The sequence below is a fragment of the Vigna umbellata genome, unplaced genomic scaffold, assembly GCF_029865625.1.
Source record: "Vigna umbellata cultivar VRB3 unplaced genomic scaffold, Vumbellata_1.0 scaffold_804, whole genome shotgun sequence".
In the NCBI taxonomy this organism is placed as follows: Eukaryota; Viridiplantae; Streptophyta; class Magnoliopsida; order Fabales; family Fabaceae; genus Vigna; species Vigna umbellata.
This window is the reverse complement of record NW_028274569.1, coordinates 1-25,027: the sequence shown is the minus strand read 5'-3', so window position 1 is coordinate 25,027 and position 25,027 is coordinate 1. Positions and strand designations below refer to the sequence as shown.

At 31.6% G+C, this 25,027-nt stretch overlaps 1 protein-coding gene across 1 annotated transcript; it reads left to right on the top strand.

Moving 5' to 3' along the window:
* Positions 1 to 21,426: 21,426 nt before the first annotated feature.
* Positions 21,427 to 25,022, top strand: LOC148190535 (uncharacterized; the record flags this gene model as incomplete). The annotated part of the gene is made up of 11 exons (XM_088102832.1): positions 21,427 to 22,233; positions 22,313 to 22,489; positions 22,621 to 22,745; positions 22,832 to 22,967; positions 23,621 to 23,770; positions 23,863 to 23,916; positions 24,053 to 24,148; positions 24,233 to 24,292; positions 24,449 to 24,523; positions 24,630 to 24,683; positions 24,912 to 25,022. Coding segments are annotated over exons 1-11 (1,446 nt in total), but the record flags the coding sequence as incomplete, so codon positions are not given.
* Positions 25,023 to 25,027: the final 5 nt, after the last annotated feature.

The following is a 25,027-nucleotide window of genomic DNA, read 5'->3' as shown; positions in this document are numbered from 1 at the left end:
GTTTTTAGACCTTCGTGGTTCGGTGTAAGGTAAGGGAATCTAGCATTTTCTTTAGGTTATATTTGTGGTGTATCATTAGTATTTTCATGCTTAATTATATGATGTAATTGTAATTGTGAAAAATTGTTTTAACATTCATTGTGTTTAGATGATGATTTTGAATATATGATAATTGGATGTTTGGTAGTGTGTGATTATGAAATGGTTGTTGTCATGATGGTAGGTAATTAAATGGTATTTGATAATTGGAATTGAATGTTATTTTTAAAGGGGTAATAAGTTGTCAAAGACATTGTGGTTGAAAATGGAGGTTTCAAGGAACAAATTTGTATGATTGGGGTTGGTTTGAGTAATATGATTTTCTAAGGTTGGTTGATGTTGTTTGAGACTAGTTGAAAGTTTTAATGGGGGAAGTTTGATCTGGAACTAAGGTGTGGTGTCCATTGGTGGTGTTTTAGGTTGTTTAAAGTGAAAAATTAGAGGTTTGGAGTAGTAAGATTGTGAAGTAGAAGGTTTGTGCTAAAGGAGAGAATTTGAGGTCTATAGTTTAGTCATTTAAGATTTGTCTAGGCCATTAGTTTGCTGAAATTGGTATAGGAAGTGGTAGAGATGAGTTTGAGAAGTCTAAAGCAATTAAGTTGGTTTGAAGTGGTCAATTTGAGTTAGATGTATGTTTTTAGATGTATTTTAGTGCCTAAGAAGTTGTAGGAAAGCATTCAAACATGTGTAGAGGGTAACCAAAGTTGAAATAAGGGTGTTTTTGGGTTCTGAGGTGACGTTGAGCGCCATTGGGTGCCCCCCAAGCACCACATTCTATAGAGTTGGCGCTTAGGCGTCCCTTTTCTAGCGTTGAGCGCCCTTCGTACATGTTTGGTTTTCTAATTATGTGTTGTCCTATGATCTTTGATGCACTATTTCTATTTTCTTGATGAATGTGAAATTGTTTTATGTGAGTTTTGATATGTTATATGATGATATATGTATCTATGAATGGAAAGTATGGATAATTGGATGTTGATTTTGAATATATGATAATTGGATGTTTGGTAGTGTGTGATTATGAAACTGTTGTTGTCATGATGGTAGGTAATTAAATGGTATTTGATAATTGGAATTGAATGTTATTTTTAAAGGGGTAATAAGTTGTCAAAGACATTGTGGTTGAAAATGGAGGTTTCAAGGAACAAATTTGTGTGATTGGGGTTGGTTTGAGTAATATGATTTTCTAAGGTTGGTTGATGTTGTTTGAGACTAGTTGAAAGTTTTAATGGGGGAAGTTTGATCTGGAACTAAGGTGTGGTGTCCATTGGTGGTGTTTTAGGTTGTTTAAAGTGAAAAATTAGAGGTTTGGAGTAGTAAGATTGTGAAGTAGAAGGTTTGTGCTAAAGGGGAGAATTTGAGGTCTATAGTTTAGTCATTTAAGGTTTGTCTAGGCCATTAGTTTGCTGAAATTGGTATAGGAAGTGGTAGAGATGAGTTTGAGAAGTCTAAAGCAATGAAGTTGGTTTGAAGTGGTCAATTTGAGTTAGATGTATGTTTTTAGATGTATTTTAGTGCCTAAGAAGTTGTAGGAAAGCATTCAAACATGTGTAGAGGATAACCAAAGTTGAAATAAGGGTGTTTTTGGGTTCTGAGGTGACGTTGAGCGCCATTGGGTGCCCCCCAAGCACCTCATTCTATTGAGTTGGCGCTTAGGCGTCCCTTTTCTAGCGTTGAGCGCCCTTCGTACATGTTTGGTTTTCTAATTATGTGTTGTCCTATGATCTTTGATGCACTATTTCTGTTTTCTTGATGAATGTGAAATTGTTTTATGTGAGTTTTGATATGCTATATGATGATATATGTATCTACGAATGGAAAGTATGGATAATTGGATGTTGATTTTGAATATATGATAATTGGATGTTTGGTAGTGTGTGATTATGAAATGGTTGTTGTCATGATGGTAGGTAATTAAATGGTATTTGATAATTGGAATTGAATGTTATTTTTAAAGGGGTAATAAGTTGTCAAAGACATTGTGGTTGAAAATGGAGGTTTCAAGGAACAAATTTGTGTGATTGGGGTTGGTTTGAGTAATATGATTTTCTAAGGTTGGTTGATGTTGTTTGAGACTAGTTGAAAGTTTTAATGGGGGAAGTTTGATCTGGAACTAAGGTGTGGTGTCCATTGGTGGTGTTTTAGGTTGTTTAAAGTGAAAAATTAGAGGTTTGGAGTAGTAAGATTGTGAAGTAGAAGGTTTGTGCTAAAGGGGAGAATTTGAGGTCTATAGTTTAGTCATTTAAGATTTGTCTAGGCCATTAGTTTGCTGAAATTGGTATAGGAAGTGGTAGAGATGAGTTTGAGAAGTCTAAAGCAATTAAGTTGGTTTGAAGTGGTCAATTTGAGTTAGATGTATGTTTTTAGATGTATTTTAGTGCCTAAGAAGTTGTAGGAAAGCATTCAAACATGTGTAGAGGGTAACCAAAGTTGAAATAAGGGTGTTTTTGGATTCTGAGGTGACGTTGAGCGCCATTGGGTGCCCCCAAGCACCTCATTCTATTGAGTTGGCGCTTAGGCGTCCCTTTTCTAGCGTTGAGCGCCCTTCGTACATGTTTGGTTTTCTAATTATGTGTTGTCCTATGATCTTTGATGCACTATTTCTGTTTTCTTGATGAATGTGAAATTGTTTTATGTGAGTTTTGATATGTTATATGATGATATATGTATCTATGAATGGAAAGTATGGATAATTGGATGTTGATTTTGAATATATGATAATTGGATGTTTGGTAGTGTGTGATTATGAAACTGTTGTTGTCATGATGGTAGGTAATTAAATGGTATTTGATAATTGGAATTGAATGTTATTTTTAAAGGGGTAATAAGTTGTCAAAGACATTGTGGTTGAAAATGGAGGTTTCAAGGAACAAATTTGTGTGATTGGGGTTGGTTTGAGTAATATGATTTTCTAAGGTTGGTTGATGTTGTTTGAGACTAGTTGAAAGTTTTAATGGGGGAAGTTTGATCTGGAACTAAGGTGTGGTGTCCATTGGTGGTGTTTTAGGTTGTTTAAAGTGAAAAATTAGAGGTTTGGAGTAGTAAGATTGTGAAGTAGAAGGTTTGTGCTAAAGGGGAGAATTTGAGGTCTATAGTTTAGTCATTTAAGATTTGTCTAGGCCATTAGTTTGCTGAAATTGGTATAGGAAGTGGTAGAGATGAGTTTGAGAAGTCTAAAGCAATTAAGTTGGTTTGAAGTGGTCAATTTGAGTTAGATGTATGTTTTTAGATGTATTTTAGTGCCTAAGAAGTTGTAGGAAAGCATGCAAACATGTGTAGACGGTAACCAAAGTTGAAATAAGGGTGTTTTTGGGTTCTGAGGTGACGTTGAGCGCCATTGGGTGCCCCCCAAGCACCTCATTCTATTGAGTTGGCGCTTAGGCGTCCCTTTTCTAGCGTTGAGCGCCCTTCGTACATGTTTGGTTTTCTAATTATGTGTTGTCCTATGATCTTTGATGCACTATTTTTGTTTTCTTGATGAATGTGAAATTGTTTTATGTGAGTTTTGATATGTTATATGATGATATATGTATCTATGAATGGAAAGTATGGAAAAGAATTCCAAGAAGGAATTTCTTAGTGTGGTTACCAAGTGTTAAGTGTATGAATGTATGGAATTAAGTATTTGAGTTTATCCATACATTATAATTGTCATTTATTCTTAAGTAAAGAGGGGTGAGATATGTGGTGAGAGTAGCATGAGGTCCTAGTCTAGATGATTTACTTTGGCCAAATACATTTGTAAGGACTAACCTTGTATGGTAGCTTGGATTGAGCCAACAATATTACCAATACAAGTGCATAAACTACCATAGTTTTATTAAATGCTTAGCATGTGTGATGTATTTGAATTGGAATTGATGATTAGTAATGATATATTCATATTTCTAGAATATTTCTATTTACACTAGCTTACTCTGCTTTCTTTCTTTGTGCTTGTATTTTATGGTTTATTCATGCATCAACAATGATCATTTGGTTGGTGTGAGCAGAGAGTGATGAGATATTCGTTGAACAAGCTTCGGAGGGAGGATCAGTGGATATGTAGTTTGCTTTGAGCTAGTAGATGTATATAGTTTTGTTCTAGCTAGTTGTATATAAAGTTTGTTTTTAGGGTTACGGTAGATGATTCTAACTGAACTTTATATTTCTACATGTTAACTTATCTATAATATTGATTATGTGATACTTTCTTATAGTTTAATATTATAATTTTTGATACATTTTTTACATTAAAAATACTTTTGTTAATTGAAAATAATATATGATTTTTATAAATTGTAAAGACTAAATATTTTATTATTTAGTTTCAAAGTAAAACACAATTTTTTATAATAATTTGAATAAGTATTTTAATCCTATTATAAAATTTTCCTTATTTTGTTTTATATATTTCTAAAAGATATTTTAATTTTTTATTTATGTAATCTTATATGATTTTACAAACACTCAAATTAGATGTTTTTTTTTTCTAAATTTAAAAATAGGGTATCGAAATATTATATTGAAATTTCGACTAATTTATTATACTTGCTTGAAATTTATAAATGTTGGATCTAATATTAATATCAACAAACCTTATTATATTTACCTTAATATTATTAAAAGAAAGAAAAAAGTTAATATAAAACCCAATTACTCTATCTCATTCACCTCTCTCTTTACCGATTGGATGTAATTACAATTCAATAAACTTCAGACTTTTAAAATTGAATAACTTCCAACTTGATGGTAAATGTAATTTAAAATATAGCTACGAAAGGGGAGGTATTAAGAAAAAGAAAAAGGAACCAATTTACCTTCAATTCCTCAACAATAAAAAAAACAAAAATTTATATTATTGAAAGTTGAAAGTTGATAGAGACAATTGAAACGTTGTATTGACTTTTTGGACGTTTCATTTTATATTAAACTAATTTTTAATTCAACTCTAAAATGCAATTAAAAACAGGCAGATGATAAACTCCATGAAATCTATCTAGCCAGCAGAAAAGTATCTTAGTTTATTGATGACACAGTGTGAACATAATTAATCAGATAGCGTGAGTCTGATTCTTTTCAATATAGTCACTTTATGATAAACCCTAAAGAACAGATTTTACTGTTTAGAGACAAATGTGAGGATGAAATGAAGCAAATATGATGTTCACTTTTGTCAATTTACAACAACGGAATTGAGAGGATTTGCGAGATACATGCTTTTTGTATCACTCACATATATGAGATGATTTGCAGAGAATTGAAAGCAAATCTCATATTTGCCCTTAGTAAATATCATGATATCAGCTGAGGAAAAGAAAGATGTATTCGGTTATGGGATGCATATTCGGTTACACTATAGAGTGAGAAGAAAGTTGGGTGCTGTATTCGATTCTGCTTCATTGTATTCTGCTACATTGTATTCGGTTCCAACTTTGGTGTGTGAAAGTTGGGCGCATATGGAGGCCATTTTCGAGCAAGAAACTCGATCTGAGGTGGTGGTTGTTGTGTGTGAAGTTGAAACGGTTGGAGAAGAGGTGGATCGGTCTACACCGGTTGGTTCTTCTTCTTCTGCATTGTGTAACGAGAGCTTGGGGAGTGAGACAGAGTCTTCATTTGTTTCTCCGGTGAGTCAGATAGTGTCGTTGAAGAGAATTCTGAGTAGAGAGAAAAAGAAAAGCGTTTCGGGGTGTGTGGTGGGAGGGTGCAGCTCCACAACCACCGAGTTAGATGCAGAATGGGAAGAGTGTGACTTGGGGAGTTGTTCATGAGGATAAATCAGAGGTGATGTGGTGGTGCTGGATTCTAAATTGTGGACTAGGAGGAATCCTCATGTCATTTACCACTTATATGAAGAAATTGGGAGTTTAGTAATTATTTTTAATTATTTATTTTTTACAATCAAATATAACATTAACAAATTATTAAATAATAATTAAATATAAAATAAAAATAATAATAATAATAATAATTAATGTTAATTTTTTATTTTTTATAAACACTTTTACAATTAAATATAACATTAAAATTTATCATTTTATATTACTTTAATAATTAGGGGCATTTTGGTAATCTTTAATTTCTACCAATTAAACAATTTTTTATCTTTCACATCAATCAAATCCTACACACTAATTCTCACAAACTTTACTTTCAAATCTACTCTCAATTACCTCCAAATCCACTCAAACAAACAACAAAAAATTTACCCTCAAATTCATTCAATCACTCTCTTCCAAATCATCTCCCACAAATCCTCACATGTGAACAAAGCCTCAGACTGTGTTTGCATGAACAGATTGTACTGTTCATGCGGATTTGCGAGCGACGAAAACAATCAAAATCGTGTTCGCTTGTGCCGATTTCTGAGGATGGTTGAGGATGGAAATGATCAAATTTGCGGGATCCAGGTTTTTTGTATCACTCGCATAACTAAGAAGATTTGTGGTGATTTAAAGCGACGAGGCTTTTTTTCCCTCATAATATTTGATAATACCAAGTGCTAAAAACAATTATATTCTGATATGTTAAGTCCATATTTGATCCAATGCAGTGATGGGTAATATATAGTAATGCATAAACACTGTGAGCATAAGGAGTATATACTGTGGCTGACCGGCTTTGGTGGGTTTTCCATTCACGAGTGCACATAGGCCTTGACTTGGACAGCCCAAGTTTGTAAGTTTGGCAGCCTTCACTTTGACAGCCCAAGTGTGGCAGCCTAGCAATGCAGAGATTCGGTTCTCTGCTTCTTTTGTGCTTTGACACAACTACACACAAAAGCATTCACATGCAACACAGGAAAGATTCCTGGCCATACAGTGTTTGGTTTTAATTTCAAACAGGATTGAAGAAGACCGTAGACCATTTAAATGTGTTGGTTGGTGCATGTTTGGTCTGTGTATTAAGTGCGAGTTTGATGGTCTGTTATGAAGGAGTGTGAAGTATATCTCTTTGTCCTTCATCCTTCATCCTTATTGAGGTTGTTTGTGCTTGAGATATGTCCCTTGTGTTGAGTGCATTGAAGAGCATAGCTTCATCAGATTCATGAGGTTAGTTGTCCCTTCAAGTATCGGTTGGCAAGGTTTGTTTAATATTTGCAGATTGGAGGCATGGTTGTGCAGAAGACATGATGAACGTAGAATGATGTGTGCTGATGTTGGAACATGGGTGCTTCCGTTGTTGATAATGAAGATGCGTTGAAGATGGGGAAGGAAAGGTTGAATGAGGAAGAGGCGTTGAAGATGGAGAAGTTCCGCGTGTGTGCTTGGTGCAGAAGTTGGGATGGCAAAGCTGTACTCGGTTACTGAGTTTGGCGTATTCGGTTACGCACATCAGTGAGAGGAAAGCATAATGGTGTATTTGGTTACCCACAAATGTAATCGGTTACTGGGATGGTTTTTGCACTGTGTATTCGTTTGCAGTCGCGATGCCAGCCTTCATCGTTCTTCCATGGTTGGTCTCGGTGGTTGTGTGATTGTTTAAGTGGTTGGCGGTGCACGTTGTAGGCGTGAAAAAGGATGAGGACATGCAGAGGTTCATGGAGCAGTGGATGGATGAGGGCGAGATGAGGAGGTCCACTAAGGAGTGAAGGATGGAGACTGTAGAAGCAGTGCGTGAGGGAGCGTTTGATGCAGCTGTCATTGAAGCAGCAGCAGTATGGAACAACAACGTAACCATTTGTTCTGTTTTTGTTGCAGGTGAAGGAGTTGTGAACTTTGTGGAAAGGCAATGAAGGTGGTTGAGTTTGGTGAAGCCGCGAGGAGATAATTGAAGCTGTTGTAGGAATCTGCTGCTGTTACTGGATCTTTGTGCTACACTTGTGAAGGGACCGAAGGTTGTGCAAGGGTGATAGTGTTTAGGTAACTCAATTTCAGAGTGGTTGGAAGCTTGTTAACAATTTTGTATACTGTTGCAGGCCTAAATAAAGAGCAGGGTGGGTGGTGCGTGGTGAAAGTGTGTTCCAGCAGGAGTTTCTTTCTTTGCATTGTGATAATTTGGGGTTCATTTGGCATGTATGATTGAAAGACATCCAAGTTAATTGATGACCTAGTTAGAAAAATGATTTACGATTTTGGAAGCTTTGTGTTCATTTGGTTGAAGTGGTTGAAGGTATATGATGTTTAAAATAGTAATGAGTTGCCCTTCTTTACAATATATTTACTATAATCCTAAATCTGTTGGCATGTTTGGCATGTTAGGCTCATGGTTTGGAAATTGATATTTGAATTTGACAAAGATTGAACCAAATATGAGTGACATTGCATTGGAGGATCAGTACTGAAATTGTGTTTGGTGAAGCTTCAAGAAAATTTGATTAGTCTTCAAGAGGTAATTCTTAAATCATCTTTGAACTAATTATAGTTTATGTTTATGTATGAATGCATGTTTACTTTTTTTTTTATAACTCATATTATCAATGTAATTTTGTATTATGTTTATTTATTACTTTCTTTTTATAACTCATATTGTCAATGTAATTTTGTATTATGTTTATTTAATGTATAGTATATATTTAATGTATTAATGTATAATATTTATTTAATATATGAATATATGATATATGATTGTGTTAATATATGATTGATTTATGTTTAATTATTATATCAATGATTTTAATTACAATATGTATATTTGGTGAACTGCAAATTAGATGGACTCTCCAATCATTGATGAACTGCAAAAACAAATTAATCAGTCAAGAAGGCTGTGTTGCTCTTTAACGACATACACAGGCTATGGAGCGTCGAATATCCCTGGTAAATGCTAAGATTCAATCATCTAATCCAACTATAGAAAAAATTGAAATGCCATCATGAACTATTTATCTGCGCATCCATCTCATACAAGACGTCTAATAGGGATGCCAATACAATATCGTTTCAATGCAATGCAACGATACCTTACTGAAGCAACGTCATCATGAACTATTACTAATATATTTGTATGTTTAAATGTTGCCACTTTTTTTTATGTAATGTAATATTATAACTTCGTTTAATTATTTGTTTGTTTAAAAGTAATCATTCTCACTTCCGTAACAAATAAATTGATACTACTTGGTAGTAAATTATATTACAAACAAATACTACATTTAAAAATGACTTCATTTTACTACATTATAATTTTTATAATTTTTATAATTTTTAATAATTAATTTTAAAAATTATTTATAATTTTTGTCTCTTTATAAACATTTTTACAATTCAATATAACATTAATAAATAACATTTTATATTACTTTAATAACTAGGGGCATTTTGGTAATCTTTAATTTCTACCAATTAAACTAATTTTTTAAATCTATCACATCAATCAAATCCTACACTAATTCTCACAAACTTTACTTCCAAATCCACTCTCAATTACCCACAAATCCACTCAAAAAAACAACTACAAAATTACCCTCAAATCCACTCAAATCCATTCAAATCATCTCCCTCAAATACACCCAAAAGAACAAAGCCTTACGCTGTGTTCGCTTGAACAGATTGTACTGTTCAGAGGCGAATGCAAGCGAGTGTTTGAAAAGTAATTGGTGTTCGGATGAGCGGAAAGGCGGGTGTTAGTGAAGACGGATTTGCGGGATGGGTTGCTTTTTCTACACCCGCGGGAGTGAAGAGATTTGGAGGGATTGTTGAGAAAATGTCTTATGTACCCTGAAGCTATTAAACAATTTTGTCTGTGTATATCAGGTTAAGTTGCAAACGCGTAACCGGTTATGCAAACGCGTAACCGGTTACGCAAACGCACGGCCAAAGTCTTCAAGCATCCAGCCGCGTCCAGCAGGGGCAGCATCACGGTCCAGTGTTAGAAGAGAAACACCAACACGTGAGGAGGAGGTCCAGCAAGTTGAAACAGAGGAAGCAAACAACTCACCTTGATCCAGCAAAGAGCAGCGTCCAGCAAGTGGCAAGCATCCAGCAAGCACAAGTCCAGCAGAGAAGGCACCCATGAGAGACCAACACAAGAAGCACTTTCTTTCCCTTCTTAGAGAGAGTCACGTCCAACAGTTGGGCCACGCTTTGCATTTTCCTTTCTTTGCAATCATTTGGCTGGATCGGCTTTGGAGAAAAGAGAAAATGGTGGCTTTCTTTTGTAGGTGTACACGGCAGCAAAATGGTGACAAGGGCAGGTTACGTAAACGCGTAACCGGTTACAGGGCTATATATTTTTCAATTTTTTTTATAATTATTTTAATATGATAATTTAAAAAGATGTACATCTTAATAAAATTAGGTATATTATATTTTCTAATTTATTAAAAATAAATTGATTATTTAATTTTTATAATTTTTAAACATTAATTTTATAAATGATTCATAATTTTTTTTTCTTTATAAACATTTTTACAATTAAATATAACATTTTATATTACTTTTATAACTAGGAGCATTTTGGTAATCTTTAATTTCTACCAATTAAACTAATTTTTAAAATCTATCACATCAATCAAATCCTACACTAATTCTCACAAACTTTACTTCCAAATCCACTCTCAATTACCCACAAATCCACTCAAAACAACAACTAAAAAATTACCTTCAAATCCACTCAAATCCATTCAAATCATCTCCTCCAAATCTACCCAAAAGAACACAGCCTTAGTGTTTATTTTATAATTCTAAGGTTAATTATTTTAAAGATAAATATGTTCTTTGTTCTCAAATTATTATTGATTTAAAAATTATCTTAATGTTAATATTTTATGCTTTAAAGTATATGTCAATTTTATCTTTATACTAATGTAAAATGTTTGAATATCCACTTAAAAACTCCTTGAACAAATAACTTGAGAACCCCAACTACATTGACCTGAGAGAATTGCATTGAGGAGAGAAAGATTTACAAAAAGAAGAGGGAGGTGGTTAGCTCTATTTCCACCATAATATTTTCCTTTATAAAATATAAAAATAAAACTGATATATACTTTAAAACACGAATCAAATAAAATACAATTTTTATCTTTAAAAAAAAACATATCATCTCATATTTATGTAAACCGATAATATATTTTATTTTCATATGCTTGGTATGAGTTTGATGGGCAAAAACACTAAAATGATGTAATTATTTTTAAGTTTATATGGTGGTGTAATTATTTTTTCCAATTTATCATAATGGTACACTGTTTTTAAAAAATTAAAAAAATAACAAGTTGTGTTAATTAACACTTTAATGTATTGTATTTTTGTTTTTTTAATTTTAATTAAAATCGTATTTGTTTAATATAATTTTAATGTATTATGATTTAGATTAAAATTATGTCAATTTGATATGATCTCTATACGTTATAATTTTTTATTCTATTAATTGAAATTGTGTCATTGTACAATTTTATTATAATTTTATTTAAATTTTAATTGAAGTTATATTAGTTTGACACGATTTTACGAAAATAAGTTAAAATCGTGTCAAGCTGACACCAAGTACGACATTCTCATTTTTAAAATTTTACTATTTTAATAATCTTGAAAACAAAATTGCATGCTTTTGCTTGAGTTTGATGAAAATGGTAATGTCCATGCTCGAGAAAATGGTGCTGCCATAAGTGAAAATGATGTTTTTTGGGAAAGCAAAAGATGATTTCTTTTTAATCTCTTAAAAATACAGTCACGAATAACCTTTTTTAAGTTGTAATATTTTCAGAAGTTCAACTCTATTTCGTTACATTTAGCATGTGAAATTACGAAGCTTTGGTCATTTTATTTTTAAGTTCTTTTATAAATAATTAAATTGATAATCGTTTAACATCTTATAGGATAGGACTAACTAATTTACTATATTATTCTTTTTTTATTACAAAGTAAAAAAAAAAAGATGACATCATCCATCACGTCAATTATTAATCAAAGTAAACAACATTTGGTCAGCAATTAATTAGTAATACTTGCATACTTATATGTCAGCTGAAAATGAAGGGAGTTTAACATATAACCTTGTGAATCGAAAATAAGAAAATTTAACATAGTTTGGTTGAACTGTATATGCGACTTATTTTAAACTTACTAATAGCATCTAATATATAGTCAGTTAAATGAGTTATTTACTTTAATTTTATAGTAATTATAGTTATATATAGGTTTAAGCATCTACATAACACAAATACTATATTATTAAGGTAGGTAAGTAATTGTTTAACTTACCTTTGTAAATCTTACCCTTAACTAAATATTAATGTTAAAAATATTCTATTCATTAATTTCTTATATTAAAAAATAGTTTTCTTAAAACCTTTATATAATACATTGTTTTCTACTACAATATCTGTTAAATAATATTATTAATTTTAAATAACTTTTGTAAACAACTTTTGAAAATAACCTCATACACGTATTGTGCGAGGATACTCTTTATCACATAAATTATTAAGCAAAGTATATCTTGTTTGATCAACAATTAATCAATGATAAAGAAAAATCAAATTTAGTGTGAAACCAAATTCGTCAAACAACAAGAATTGTCATAAAAAAAATAAGCAAAAATCTCATCATAAAATAGTCAATGATAGAATTTAGAAAAATAATTTTTTAACAATCTAAAAGCTTAATTGCTTTCGTAATCAAAATAAGTAATATTAACGACCAATTCATAAATATTTTTTATTTATAATAAAAATTATTTTAATTACTAATAATTTTTAGTTTATAAATTAAAATATAAATTAATAATTATAATAAATAATTATTTTAATTATTAAAATTGATGATATTTTTACAGTATTTAATATGTTTTTTTCCACTAATTATGATCAAATACTTCTCGTAATTATATAAAATATCAATTACTTCAGCAAATATGACTTATTTTTTTTAACAAATTTAATCTCATTAAAAAACTAATAATTGACTTTTGAATTTATGAAAAAGTTATATATTTATTATATACTTTTATCATTAATAAAACTTTCACAAAGATTGCTCGTATAAATCAATTTTGATATATATACTCTTTAAAGAAATCTTTTAATATTGTGTTTCTTGTCAAATTTTGTGGTTAAACTTTGCATAATATTTTATAAGCATATCTTAAGAAAAAATAGTACTATAAAATTTTAAAGACAATATCTTCCCCTTTTTGCGTAAGTAAGTCCTCTTTTGTTGTCATTTGAGGAAGCATTATGTTAAACAAGATCTGATAATTTAAATTATTTTCATATTTTAATATTGAATTGTGAAATGCTTAGTTAAAATTAGTGAGGATAAAATTAGGTACGTTGATATTTTATCTAAAATGATTTATATGAAATCTCTCTATATAAACTTTCATAAAATCAAGCTCTTACACATAACTCTTCCTAATAACACTTATGTCAGAACCAAGTATGCGAGAACTATTTATTTATTTCTCAAATCGAGTTATCATCTACATTATATATCAAAATCATTTTAAAAATCATGTCTATTCAACGACTCATCTTCCTTAAATTGTCAAATTTTCTCACGCAAATGTTGCCAGATCCACGACTACATTGAGGATAATTGGTCAAGTTTATATGCACTATTCGCATATTTGAATTAAAGAAACCCTATCCCATTCATCATAAACATGCAAAAACAACTTGTGAAATACAACATGGACATTTGACATTACAAACTAAGGTTCTGCAACAAATATGTAAAACTTCCAGCAACAAAATTTGTGACTAGTGTCACTTACAAAACAACGTAGGTTATCTTTTAGCGTACCTTTCATAAATATTTTCTTACGGTTGATGATTTGCACTTGACGCATTATATATGATGAAAAACAAAGGTGAAAGTAGACCTCTGATAAAACCATTTTGCTTATACAGAACCAGTGTTGAATTTAGCAGTATCAAAACCGCACAAGCCCCAATATATCAGCGTAGAGCATGGTTTCAACGTCAAATTAGCTATAAGAACCTCATTCAAGCAATAGATTCAAATTGCAGAAATTGCTTTTTTTCTTCTTTTAGTTCAGTAGTAGTTTTAATCAATGCACCCTCTAGGGATTGCACCCATAATTTACCCAAGAAAATCCTAAACTAAACCAATTAACACTAGTAAAAAATTGGGTTTTTACAGCGCACATTATGCCACGGTTCAACGGAAACCGCAGCATAATGGTGCGCGGTGGCAGTTTTGTAAATAAATCGAACATATATGCTGCGGTTCTGCTCCAAACCGCGGCATATACTCCAGTCAATTATTGCCTTTGACGCCACGTATGAATAAAAAATTAAATAACAGAGTATATGCCGCGGTTCTCTGGACAACCGCGGCATATACCCCTGCCAATTTATTGCAGGTGCTGACTGGGTCAGAGAATTTGAAAAGTTACAAGGGTATATGCCGCGGTTCTCTGGACAACCGCGGCATATACCCCCTGTAACTTCTCAACTTCTCTGCCAGTCACAGAATTTCAGAAGTTACAGGGGTATATGCCGCGGTTGTCCAGAGAACCGCGGCATATACCCTCTCTCATCTACTGAAATTCCCCAAAAGGCAGTTGGGGAGACAGTTGTGTTCAGCACGTTACAGGGGTATATGCCGCGGTTGCTCGTAGAACCGCGGCATATTCGCCTCTCTGAAATTAATTTAATATGAATTTGAAATATTTCGAGGTATATGCCGCGGTTGACCGCTGAACCGCGGCATATAGTTTGAAAATAATTTCAAAAATGCCATTTAGGATTATTTATTTAATCAGTATATGCCGCGGTTGGGCGTGAAACCTCGGCATATACCTATATTCTACCGCGGTTAAGTAGTGAACCGCGGTAGATTCCCCCGTTCAGAGTTAAAAATTAAAACTTTGAACAGTGATCGTCTTCTTCCCGCAAGCTCTGTTTCGCGTTTTTTCTTCTCCCTCCGACTCCCATCATCTCCGATACGCTATTTTTCACCGTTTAAACTTGAAATTGTTCGGTCCTTTCTCATTTGTGACGATAAAAAACAGTTTGAGCCGATCAAAATCGTTTGAAACGCGTCATTCCCTCTCCGCTGCGATTTCGTTTTTTTTGCACCAAGCGTTTTCGCCGTTCCTCTTCCAGGTATTTATGCCCTTTTGCATTCTTAAGATGATTTCTTCATTAGTTTTTGCATAATGATAGAGTTTTGGTAATGTATGAAGTTTCTATATTTTTGGTAATGTATGGTATAGTTTTTGCTTTAATTTTGGTAATGCATGAAATTGGTATAGTTTTGGTAATGTATGGTATGGTTTTTGCTATAGTTTTGGTAATGTGTGTTGTAGTTCTTGTATTATTTATAAACCTTAAAATATTATTCACTAAGTTTCAATGATATATATGAAATTGCAAGTTTGATTTTTAGTAGCTTATCTTTTTATGTAATATTTAGGAATATGGATCGAAATTGGATTAATTTACCACGTATTAGTGCTGAGTACGAGAGAGGTGTAGAGGAATTTATACAATTTGCGCAACGTAATGAGGGGAGAAGTGATGATGAAGTGAAGTTTATTAAAATGCCCTAAATCGATTTGTCCTTAATTTCAAATACCCAATCTTTAATATCCAGCTTAATATCTAACTATGTAACACGTCACCACACATACAATATAAAGTTGACAAGTCACCACTGCATTTTGCGAGATGAATCAATCCTTTAACTCCGTTTGTATTTAATGGAATGGACGATTTTGACGCAAAATTTAATAAGTGAAGACCAATTTCAAACACTTTTAAAACGAGAGACTGAATTGACATTATTAAACAAAACTGAAGACAAAATAGACTATTAAGTCAATCTAAAAATATCCAAAGTCAAAATATAATCGAATACAAAGAAGTCTAAAAAATCTCTCATTAAAATATATATATATATATATATTTGATAATTACTTTAAAAATATTTAGACATAACACATAAGCTTAGATGAAAAATCATCTAAAAACTATTTAAAAACATTTATCCATAATTACGTCCACACATCCAGAGTTTATTCATTTGATAGATGTATATTTTTCTTTTATCAGTTTGAATTTTTTTTCCAAAAATTGGTTTTCTTTATCAAAGTTTTGAGAAGGTAGTTTTTTTTTTCATAATACATATTTATTAAGCCTATATTCAACATATTCCAAAAGTTGTTTGAATTAAATTCATTCACAAAGCTTGGAGAATAATAAAACTCGTTCAATTCACCAATACTTTATTTTTCACTTCAGAGCTAGAAACTTATGTATATATCTTAATATATTATGAAATATATTCAAGATATTTACAATTAATATTTTATAATATAATAATTTATTATCATATTTTATTATATATTCAAATTGTTACGATATAATAATTGATTATCTAATATATCACATGTATATGTATAATACTTAAAGTAAAAAAATTTGTTAATATATATATATATATATATATATATATATATATATATATATATATTTATATTTATATTTAGACACAGATTTATAAATTTTAAAATCTAAAAAATTATCTAATTTAAATCTAATTAAATGGATTGAATTTAAAATAAAAAAAATAAATTTAAATTTGAGATTAATCAAATTAAATAGACTTCAAATAATATAAATTTAAATTATTATGAATTAAATTTCATAATTTAGATTTTTTACCCATCCTTAATCTCCACTTATTCCCCCAACTCACCCAATTGTTTTTGCAATTGCTTCCCGCACCCCTGAAAAATTTTCAACTTGCATACAATGTCATAATTACAAAAATCTCCACTTATGAATGTTTTTCTTCCAAAAATTGGTTTTTATCAAACAAAGTTTTGAAAAAGAACATACTTGCATTAATCCATAATGCATATTTGTTAGGCGGGTGTTGCTCCCTCCACCACCCAAGTGCTCCTGCACCTCCTCACTATTTGTTTTTATTGCAAAAATACTCTACACCTCTCTACTATTTTCTTTTATTCCAAAAGTACCCTACACTTTCCTGTTATATTCAACAATTTTTCTCTTTCTCTCTCCACATTAATGGAGCATTCACATGTCTCAGATTTAAATTTGTGATATATTGCAAAATTTTATTTACACTTTTCCTTAAATAAGTTTGATTCAATCTTATTTTCACTGTTCAATATATTTTTTTTCTCCAAATTACTTAATAAATGGTAAAATTTTGTTCTAAATTTCTAGAAAAATGTTTATATATGTGTCTGTTTTTTTTACATTTAATATCTATAATTTTTAATATTATATTATGTTTTAACTTACCGACATGTTTGACTCAAATAACTTGAATAAAATGTTTAATTTATTAGATAAATAATATAAAAATATTATTAAATACTTAAAATATAAAAGAAAATTTATTTGTTAAAGATTTGGAATTTATTTAGTTCTTTCGTCGTTATAAAGTTAGTATATAATAATAATATATTATTTCCTATTAATATTATTATGTTTATTATTTTGTATTTGCATCTAACTTTTAAGTTTATAAAATGGAAGTGGTAGAAGCACTAATATTGAAGTTTCCTCTGAATTTTATATTTTACAATATATCACAAGTTTAAATCTAAGCCATATGAATGCTCCATTAACGTAGAGAGAGAAAAAGAAAGATCGTTGAAGATAGTGGGAAAGTGTAAGGTATTTTTGGAATAAAAGGAAATAGTGGGAAGGTATAAAATATTTTTGGAATAAAAAAAAATAGTGGAGAGGTACATAAACACTTGGGGTGGTGGAGGGAGCAACACCCTTGTTAAACCTATGCAACATATTCCAACAATTGTTGGAATTAAATTCATTCACAAAATACTTGAATAATGATAAAGCTAGTTTAGTCCACCTAAACCTTATTCTTTCACTTTCGAGCTAAATATTTATGTATATATCTTAATATATTATAAAATATATTTAAGATATATATAATTAATAATTGTAACACCCCTATTTTATTATGTTCTGGAAATTTTATTTATATATATATATATATATATATATATATATAATTTTTTTTTAATAAACATAATAGTTTATATGAAGAAAATTATTACTTCAAATACTAGATGAAAGTCATTATTTGAACTAGAATTATTAACAACTTGATAAACATAACACATTTTAATGTGTTATCAATTATATCATACTTTTAATAAAATTGTATCATGAGATTTTCAATTGACCACCTATAATATAAAAGGACATTATCCGAATAAGATAACGTTGGACAAACATATTATTATTTTTTTAGCACATATAATAATGTAGTTTAGACTATTTTGTTGTTTAGATTAAATTTTCCTTTTCATTCAAAATATAGAACTTAGGATTTATGTTTTTAGGTTATACTACATGATTTATTTGAAAGGGTTAATGAATTGTATATTTTATTTTGAGAATTTTCTAATTTACAATAATACATGTCAAAGTCAATTTTAAAAAAAACAATAAAAAAATATACATTAAATTATACATATAATCTAAATAAATTTATATTAATTAGTATATAATTTAACAAAATTTTACATCAAATTGTATATAGTCTTGACATAAATTTGTTCATAGTATAATGTACATTTCTGTTATGCTATGCATAAATTTATAAAGAAGATATTTTCCAACTTAAATTTATCTCATCAAACATTTAGTTTTGTTGTACTAGTATGGAAATATATTTATTTCTAATGCATTTGAAATTTGAATCAATGTATTGAATTAATTATCCATTCAATTCTTTCTTTTCATTTTAGAAAGTTTATCCTAAATTTTTAAATTTTCTTATCTTATTTAATCTTTTTAAAATTACTGTTAAATAATATCTCAACTCATTATTATCCAATAAAATATATATTATATTTCTTATCTGTCTTAAATTGAACTTTGTCTGTTATTTAAGAGTATATATTAATTTTAAATATCTATAATAAATTTACTAACGTATATTTTATAAATCAAATATACAAAAATTTGTATGATATTTATTTATTATTGTTATTATTATTATTATTATTATTATTTTGAACGTAACAAACAAACAACTCTGACTAATAAATCGAACACCAGTTACAGTGAAGATTTTCATAAGAGGTTACACAATCAATAATAAAACAATCCAACAATTCAACAGAAACTAACAAAAATAAATTAAAAGAAATAAAGATAGAGGTGCAGAAAAAGAACCAGAAGTGCGACCCAATCAGTTTGGTCCGATCCCAGTTGAAAATAAAGGTGCAGCAGTGAAGTTAACAATCAGCCCAAACCCAAATTTGGAGTCCATTTGATTTTTCGTTCTTCAATAAAAATTAGGGCAGAGCCCTTTAAGCTTGGCCCCATTTCTTCCCGTCTATAGAAACTGAAACCACAAGGGTTTCTTTTGTGTTCTCCAGATCAGAATACCCCAAAACTCATTCCTTCTTATTTTGGAAGCCATCTTCTTTGAGACCGGCATATTCCACTCTCATCAATGGCATCTCCTACCTCGTCAATAGTCCAGCACCGTTGCCCCCGCCTATGGTCGAGGAAAAGTATCGTCAGCCCCCACACATGAAGTGCCGCCTCACCGGCGTTTCTTCTTCCGCGCTGCAACTGCTGAAGTTGTGCCCACCTCCACGGCAATTGCCTTGCTATCATACCACCCGCAATACACCGCTATCGGCTCACCATCACAGTGGCCGACGATAGCTCCAGTCAGCGTCAGGATCTGCGTTAGCGGTAGTACTTCTTTTCCTTTATTTTTTGTTCTGCCTTTGGGAGTGTTGCTGGTTTTGGGATTGAATCGGATAGCTTCTGTATCGGCCGAAATGAAGTAGGAAGGATTAGATCTATTCGCCTCTGGTTATAATTGAAGATTGTCATTGACATAGGAGATAATGATATGAGGAATTGCGGAAGAATAATAGAGAGGGTTTCGATATTTATGGAGTCCAAAAATGAAGAAGAATCTCTCTCCTGTAGTCCAGAGGAATTGAAGGAAAGCCCTTTTTAAAAAAATAAATCAAAGATCATCCTAATAATTTAGGAAATGGCAGAAAAAGAGAAGAAAAATTAAAGTAACAGATAAAATGGTGATTGACAATAAAATATAAATATATACCTTTAGTAGAAAAATACGAGAAAGTGCAGTAATTGGTAAAACAGGATAAGATATCGAAGGAAAATAACAAAATAAAACAAAGTAAGTTTAGATAAAATAAAACAAAAACAATATAATAATAATAACAAATAAAACAAAATAAAGCAAAATATCACAAAAACCGAAATAAAACAAAATTACTAAACTAAGATAAAATAAAGGTTTAATACATCATTTGGTCCCTACTTTTGGGGGTTTAGTTCAAAATGGTCCTACCTTTTGAAAAAGTTCAATAAGGCTTCATATTTTGTTTAAAAATGTTCAATTCGGTCCTTTTTGTGTATGTCTTACGGTCCTTTTTGTGCATGTCGTTAAAAACATATAAAGTGGAAATTAGAATGAGAAACCCTAAATTAGGAAAAAATCCCCAATTCAAAGGGATACAAACACGCCTGCGGGTGATAGGTGTGTCAGTTTTCCTAATCAGCTAACACAGTTATTCAATATCCAGTTGAAGGGTCTAATTTCCTTCACAGGCAATGCCTAACAGAGTCTCTGCTTCAATATTTGATACAATTATATATAGTATCCTCTGATGTTAGAGGGAAAAATCCCCAAGTCAGAGGAAAAAATCCCCAATTTAGAGTTTCTAATTCTAATTTCCACTTTAGGGTTCTTAAAACATTGGGGTTTTAGATTGAAATTTTGTTTGATTTTAATAAAAGAGCACACACTTTACAGTGCCACGTAATTATCCAACATAACAGCTTACTCAGATTTGGCCACAGTGGCATATGCACCGTTATGTTTCTAACTACATCCACGAAAAGGACCGAATTGAAATTTTTAAATAAAATATGGGGTCTTACTGAACTTTTTCAAAAAGTATGACCATTTTGAACCAAACCCCAAAAATTAGAGACTAAATAATGTATTAAACCTAAAATAAACTAAGAATAGAACAAGTAAAATAAAATCTACAAAAATCAAATCAAATAAAATCATCTACAATTAAAATAAACAGAATCAAATCAAATCTTTTCATAACTAATTACTTGTGAAAGAATAAAATATTTATAATAAATTTTTGGGGTCACATAATAATGGTATAATAATTTATTATCATATTTTATTATATATTCAAAATGTCATTAATAATGGATTATTTAACAAATTTTTTTAATATATATATATATATATATATATATATATATATATATATATTTTATATTTAAACAAATATTGATTTTAAAATTTAAAAAATTATATGATTTAAATCCAATTAAATGGATTGAGTTTAAAATAAAAAAGATAAATACAAATTTGAGATAAATCAAATTAAATAGACTTAAAATAATATAGATTTAAATTATTATGAATTAAATTTCATAATTTAGATTTTTTATCCATCCTTAATCTCCACCTATTCCCCTGACTCACCCCACTTGTTTTCGCAATTGCTTCCCGCACCCCTGAAAATTTCAACTTGCATACAATGCCATAATTACAATTATGGGTTTTCAAATTTAACCCTAATATTTTTCTCTTTTCTCCTTCACCTAGTCCTCCCCGACGCCTTTCTTCCCAAAGTCATTCCCGTTTCGGTGCTTTGTTCTCACTTCCTCTTCTTCCTGGCATTTGATTCCAAAGTCATTCCTCTTTCCTTTCTCCTTCTCTGTTGGTTGTCTTCAAGCCTCGGTTGTGATTTTGCTGCTGCATTTGGATCACCGGAGACAAGCGTTGCGGCTGACCATCGTTACCGCCACTGCTGCATTTTGTTTTTCATCCCTTGGTGGTGGGAAACCCAAACAGAGTGAGTATGGGTCCCGACGGCATGGTAGCCGCGGCGGAAGCCCTAGCGGCGTCCGGTCGGAGCGCGGAGAAGCTGAGTCTTTCGTCACTGCAATCGAAAATGAAGTGCGATCCCGAAGGCTACGAATCGGAGCTACATCTTATCTATAACCAATTCAATTCCTCCCTCGAACTCTTTCAGAAACAAGCCGCTATGAGCTTCACCTCCGTCACCGGCATCGGCAGCGACCCCACTGTAGCCAAAGACCTTGGCGACAGGGCCATGTTCCTCTCCCACGTCACTCCTTTTTACCCAAAACACCTCGCCGATTTCCCTCGCAAACTCGCCGACTTGCTTCGCTGCGCGGCGCGCACGTTGCCTTCTGGACTTCGTTGCCACCTCACTCACGCGCTCATCCTCCTCGCTAATAGAAAGGTTTAAATAAACTCGGTTCGTTTCAATTTGGGTTCATGGAAGTTGTGTCGTGGTTTGATGTGATGTTGCATTTGTGTAGGTTGTTGATGTTGGAGAAACGCTGTCGTTGTTCATGGAACTTCAAACCTTAGGTGACAGGACGCTGAAGAAGCTGGCATTTGATCATGTTGTTCATAGTATAAGGCGCATGAACCAAAAGCACAAGAACGAAGCCAAGAACCGCGCGCTTCAGAATGTCTTGTTTGGATTGCTTCAGGTTTTTTGATGATCTTTTTCTCGTCATTTGCTCTTTTTTGTTTTTTTTACTGTAAGTAGTTTAAAACACAAAATAAACTAATCTAAACACTCAAGTCTTCTAACTGGTCAGTGAATTTGTGTTTGTAATAGAAAGAGGAGGAAGAGTCGGCCAAGAGGGCGCTTGTGACCCTATGTGAGCTTCACAGGAGAAAAGTGTGGTTTGATGAAAGAACAGCAAATGCAATTTGCACTGCTTCCTTCCATCCATCGTCGAGGTTTTTCTTTTATCTGTTTTTTTGTATGTTGTGTTACAAATTGAAATTTTATCACACTAAGGATTATGCTTTTTTATCTCTTTCAGGATTATGATAGCAGCTTTATCATTTCTGCTTGATTACGAGAAGATTCAAGATGATGATGATAGTGATGATTCAGGCAGTGACGATGAAACAAATGAATCTCCTCAAGTTGTTCTCAACAGGGAGACCCTTTATAAGGTGATGTTTAATGATAACTGTCCTATTAACGTTAAATTTGTGTTGCACTTTTAATCAGGGTATTTCATATATATATATATATATATATATATATATATATATATATATATATATATATATATATATATATATATATATATATATATATATATAGACACACACACATTCATGGGCTTCCCATCTTCGTATATAGCAAGAAAAGTAAGAGCCAGGTTAATGATGTGGGATTAGTGGATAGAAGTCTGTTACTGGTGGAGTGAATTCTGTTATGTTGAAGCCTAATCATTGCTGAGGCTAGAGGAGAGGAATGGAAGATATGGAGGGAAAAGTGATTGTGAGAGAGCAGGATTGGGGTGGAGGGGTCAATGGGTTAATTGTTGGTACACATTTCATCCTTTTTAATGTTATCAATCATAAAACATCCTTTATTAAACGGATTCTATTTTTATTGACTACTTTTTATTTTTCATGATATATCATCTTCCAATAATGGGAATTTGAAGAATGAAGTTATTTTCAAGGGACATTAGTGAAATTGAATAATGTTAATTGACTATCTTGTGTAATTGATTGTTTTTGCTTATATTTGAGTATGGAGGTAGTAAAATACGCTTAGTTGTCTATAATTATCGATTATTCTTACAAATATTTAGGCAAGCCACCAAGGTACAGCAGCGAGCAAAAAGAAAAAGAAAGCAAAACTACAACGGGCCATACGCAGCATGAAAAAGCAGCAGCGCATGTCATCTGAAAGGACTAATAACAGTTATTATTCACCACTTAACCATCTTAAAGATGCTCAGGTTTGTAAAAATTTTATTTCAACATCCTATATACATTTTCGGCTCAAATTTTGTTTTATTATGTCAGCATCTTGATTACATATGATTTTCAGGGTTTTGCTGAGAAGCTGTTCTCACGTCTTAAGAACTGTAACGAGCGATTTGAGGTGCCTACTCTTATAAATCTTAAAAAGCATTCCAATCGCCGTATTAGATTAAGATTAGCAATTCCTTTCAAATCTTCTTGTGCTTATTCAGAAATTACATATTGACTTGGTTCTTTGATTACCCTGCATAATATAGGTTAAGATGATGATCCTGAAATTGATTGCTCGAACAATTGGACTTCACCGGTTATTTGTGCTAGACTTCTATCCTTTTCTTCAGAAATATATTCAGGTATCATTTCATAAATTAGGTGAAATTTGGTATTCTGTTTGTTACTGAAGTGTGACAGTTGCGATGTATTCATCATGTAATCAGCCACATCAACGAGACATAACAAATTTGCTTGCAGCAGTTGTTCAGGCTTGCCATGACATGGTACTGTATAATTGTGATTTATTTTCAATCCATTTTATTTTTATAGGTATAGTTTTTTCTTTCAGAATTCGACTTTTTGTTAGCTATTGTGTAATATTTTGTTCTCCTATGATTTTCTGTTTATCCTATCTCATTCAAGGTGTTATATGGATTCAGGTCCCTCCTGATGCTGTTGAGCCCTTGTTCAAACAAATAGTAAATCAATTTGTACATGACCGATCGCGTCCAGAGGTGTTCTTTTCCGTCTGAATAACATTTTATATATTGCTGTATATTTTTATTTTGTTGCAGGGGCACTCAAGTTTGTTTCCTTGATGATTTTGGTTCATGTTTTTAGGCTATTACTGTTGGACTAAATGCAGTGAGGGAGATATGCATGCGCATGCCATTGGTAACTACTGCCATCTCATCATCCTAGGGATATATGCATCTTACTGATTTCTATTTCCGCAAAATAAATTTACCCACCACTATGGCTGGTTAACTTGTAAATTCAAACTGTCACTAAAATGGTCTAGGGGTTTGTTTCCTACACTATTCCACCTTCAGTAGATCATCCTTGAGCACCTTGTTATGTTCCCTAACTATGCTATTCTGATATTTTTATTTTGGACTGTAGTTAATGAATGAAGACTTGTTACAAGACCTTGCACTATATAAGAAGTCCCGTGAGAAGGCAGTTTCAGTGGCAGCTCGGTCTCTTATTGGGTTATTCAGAGAGGTAGTTAAGGCTCC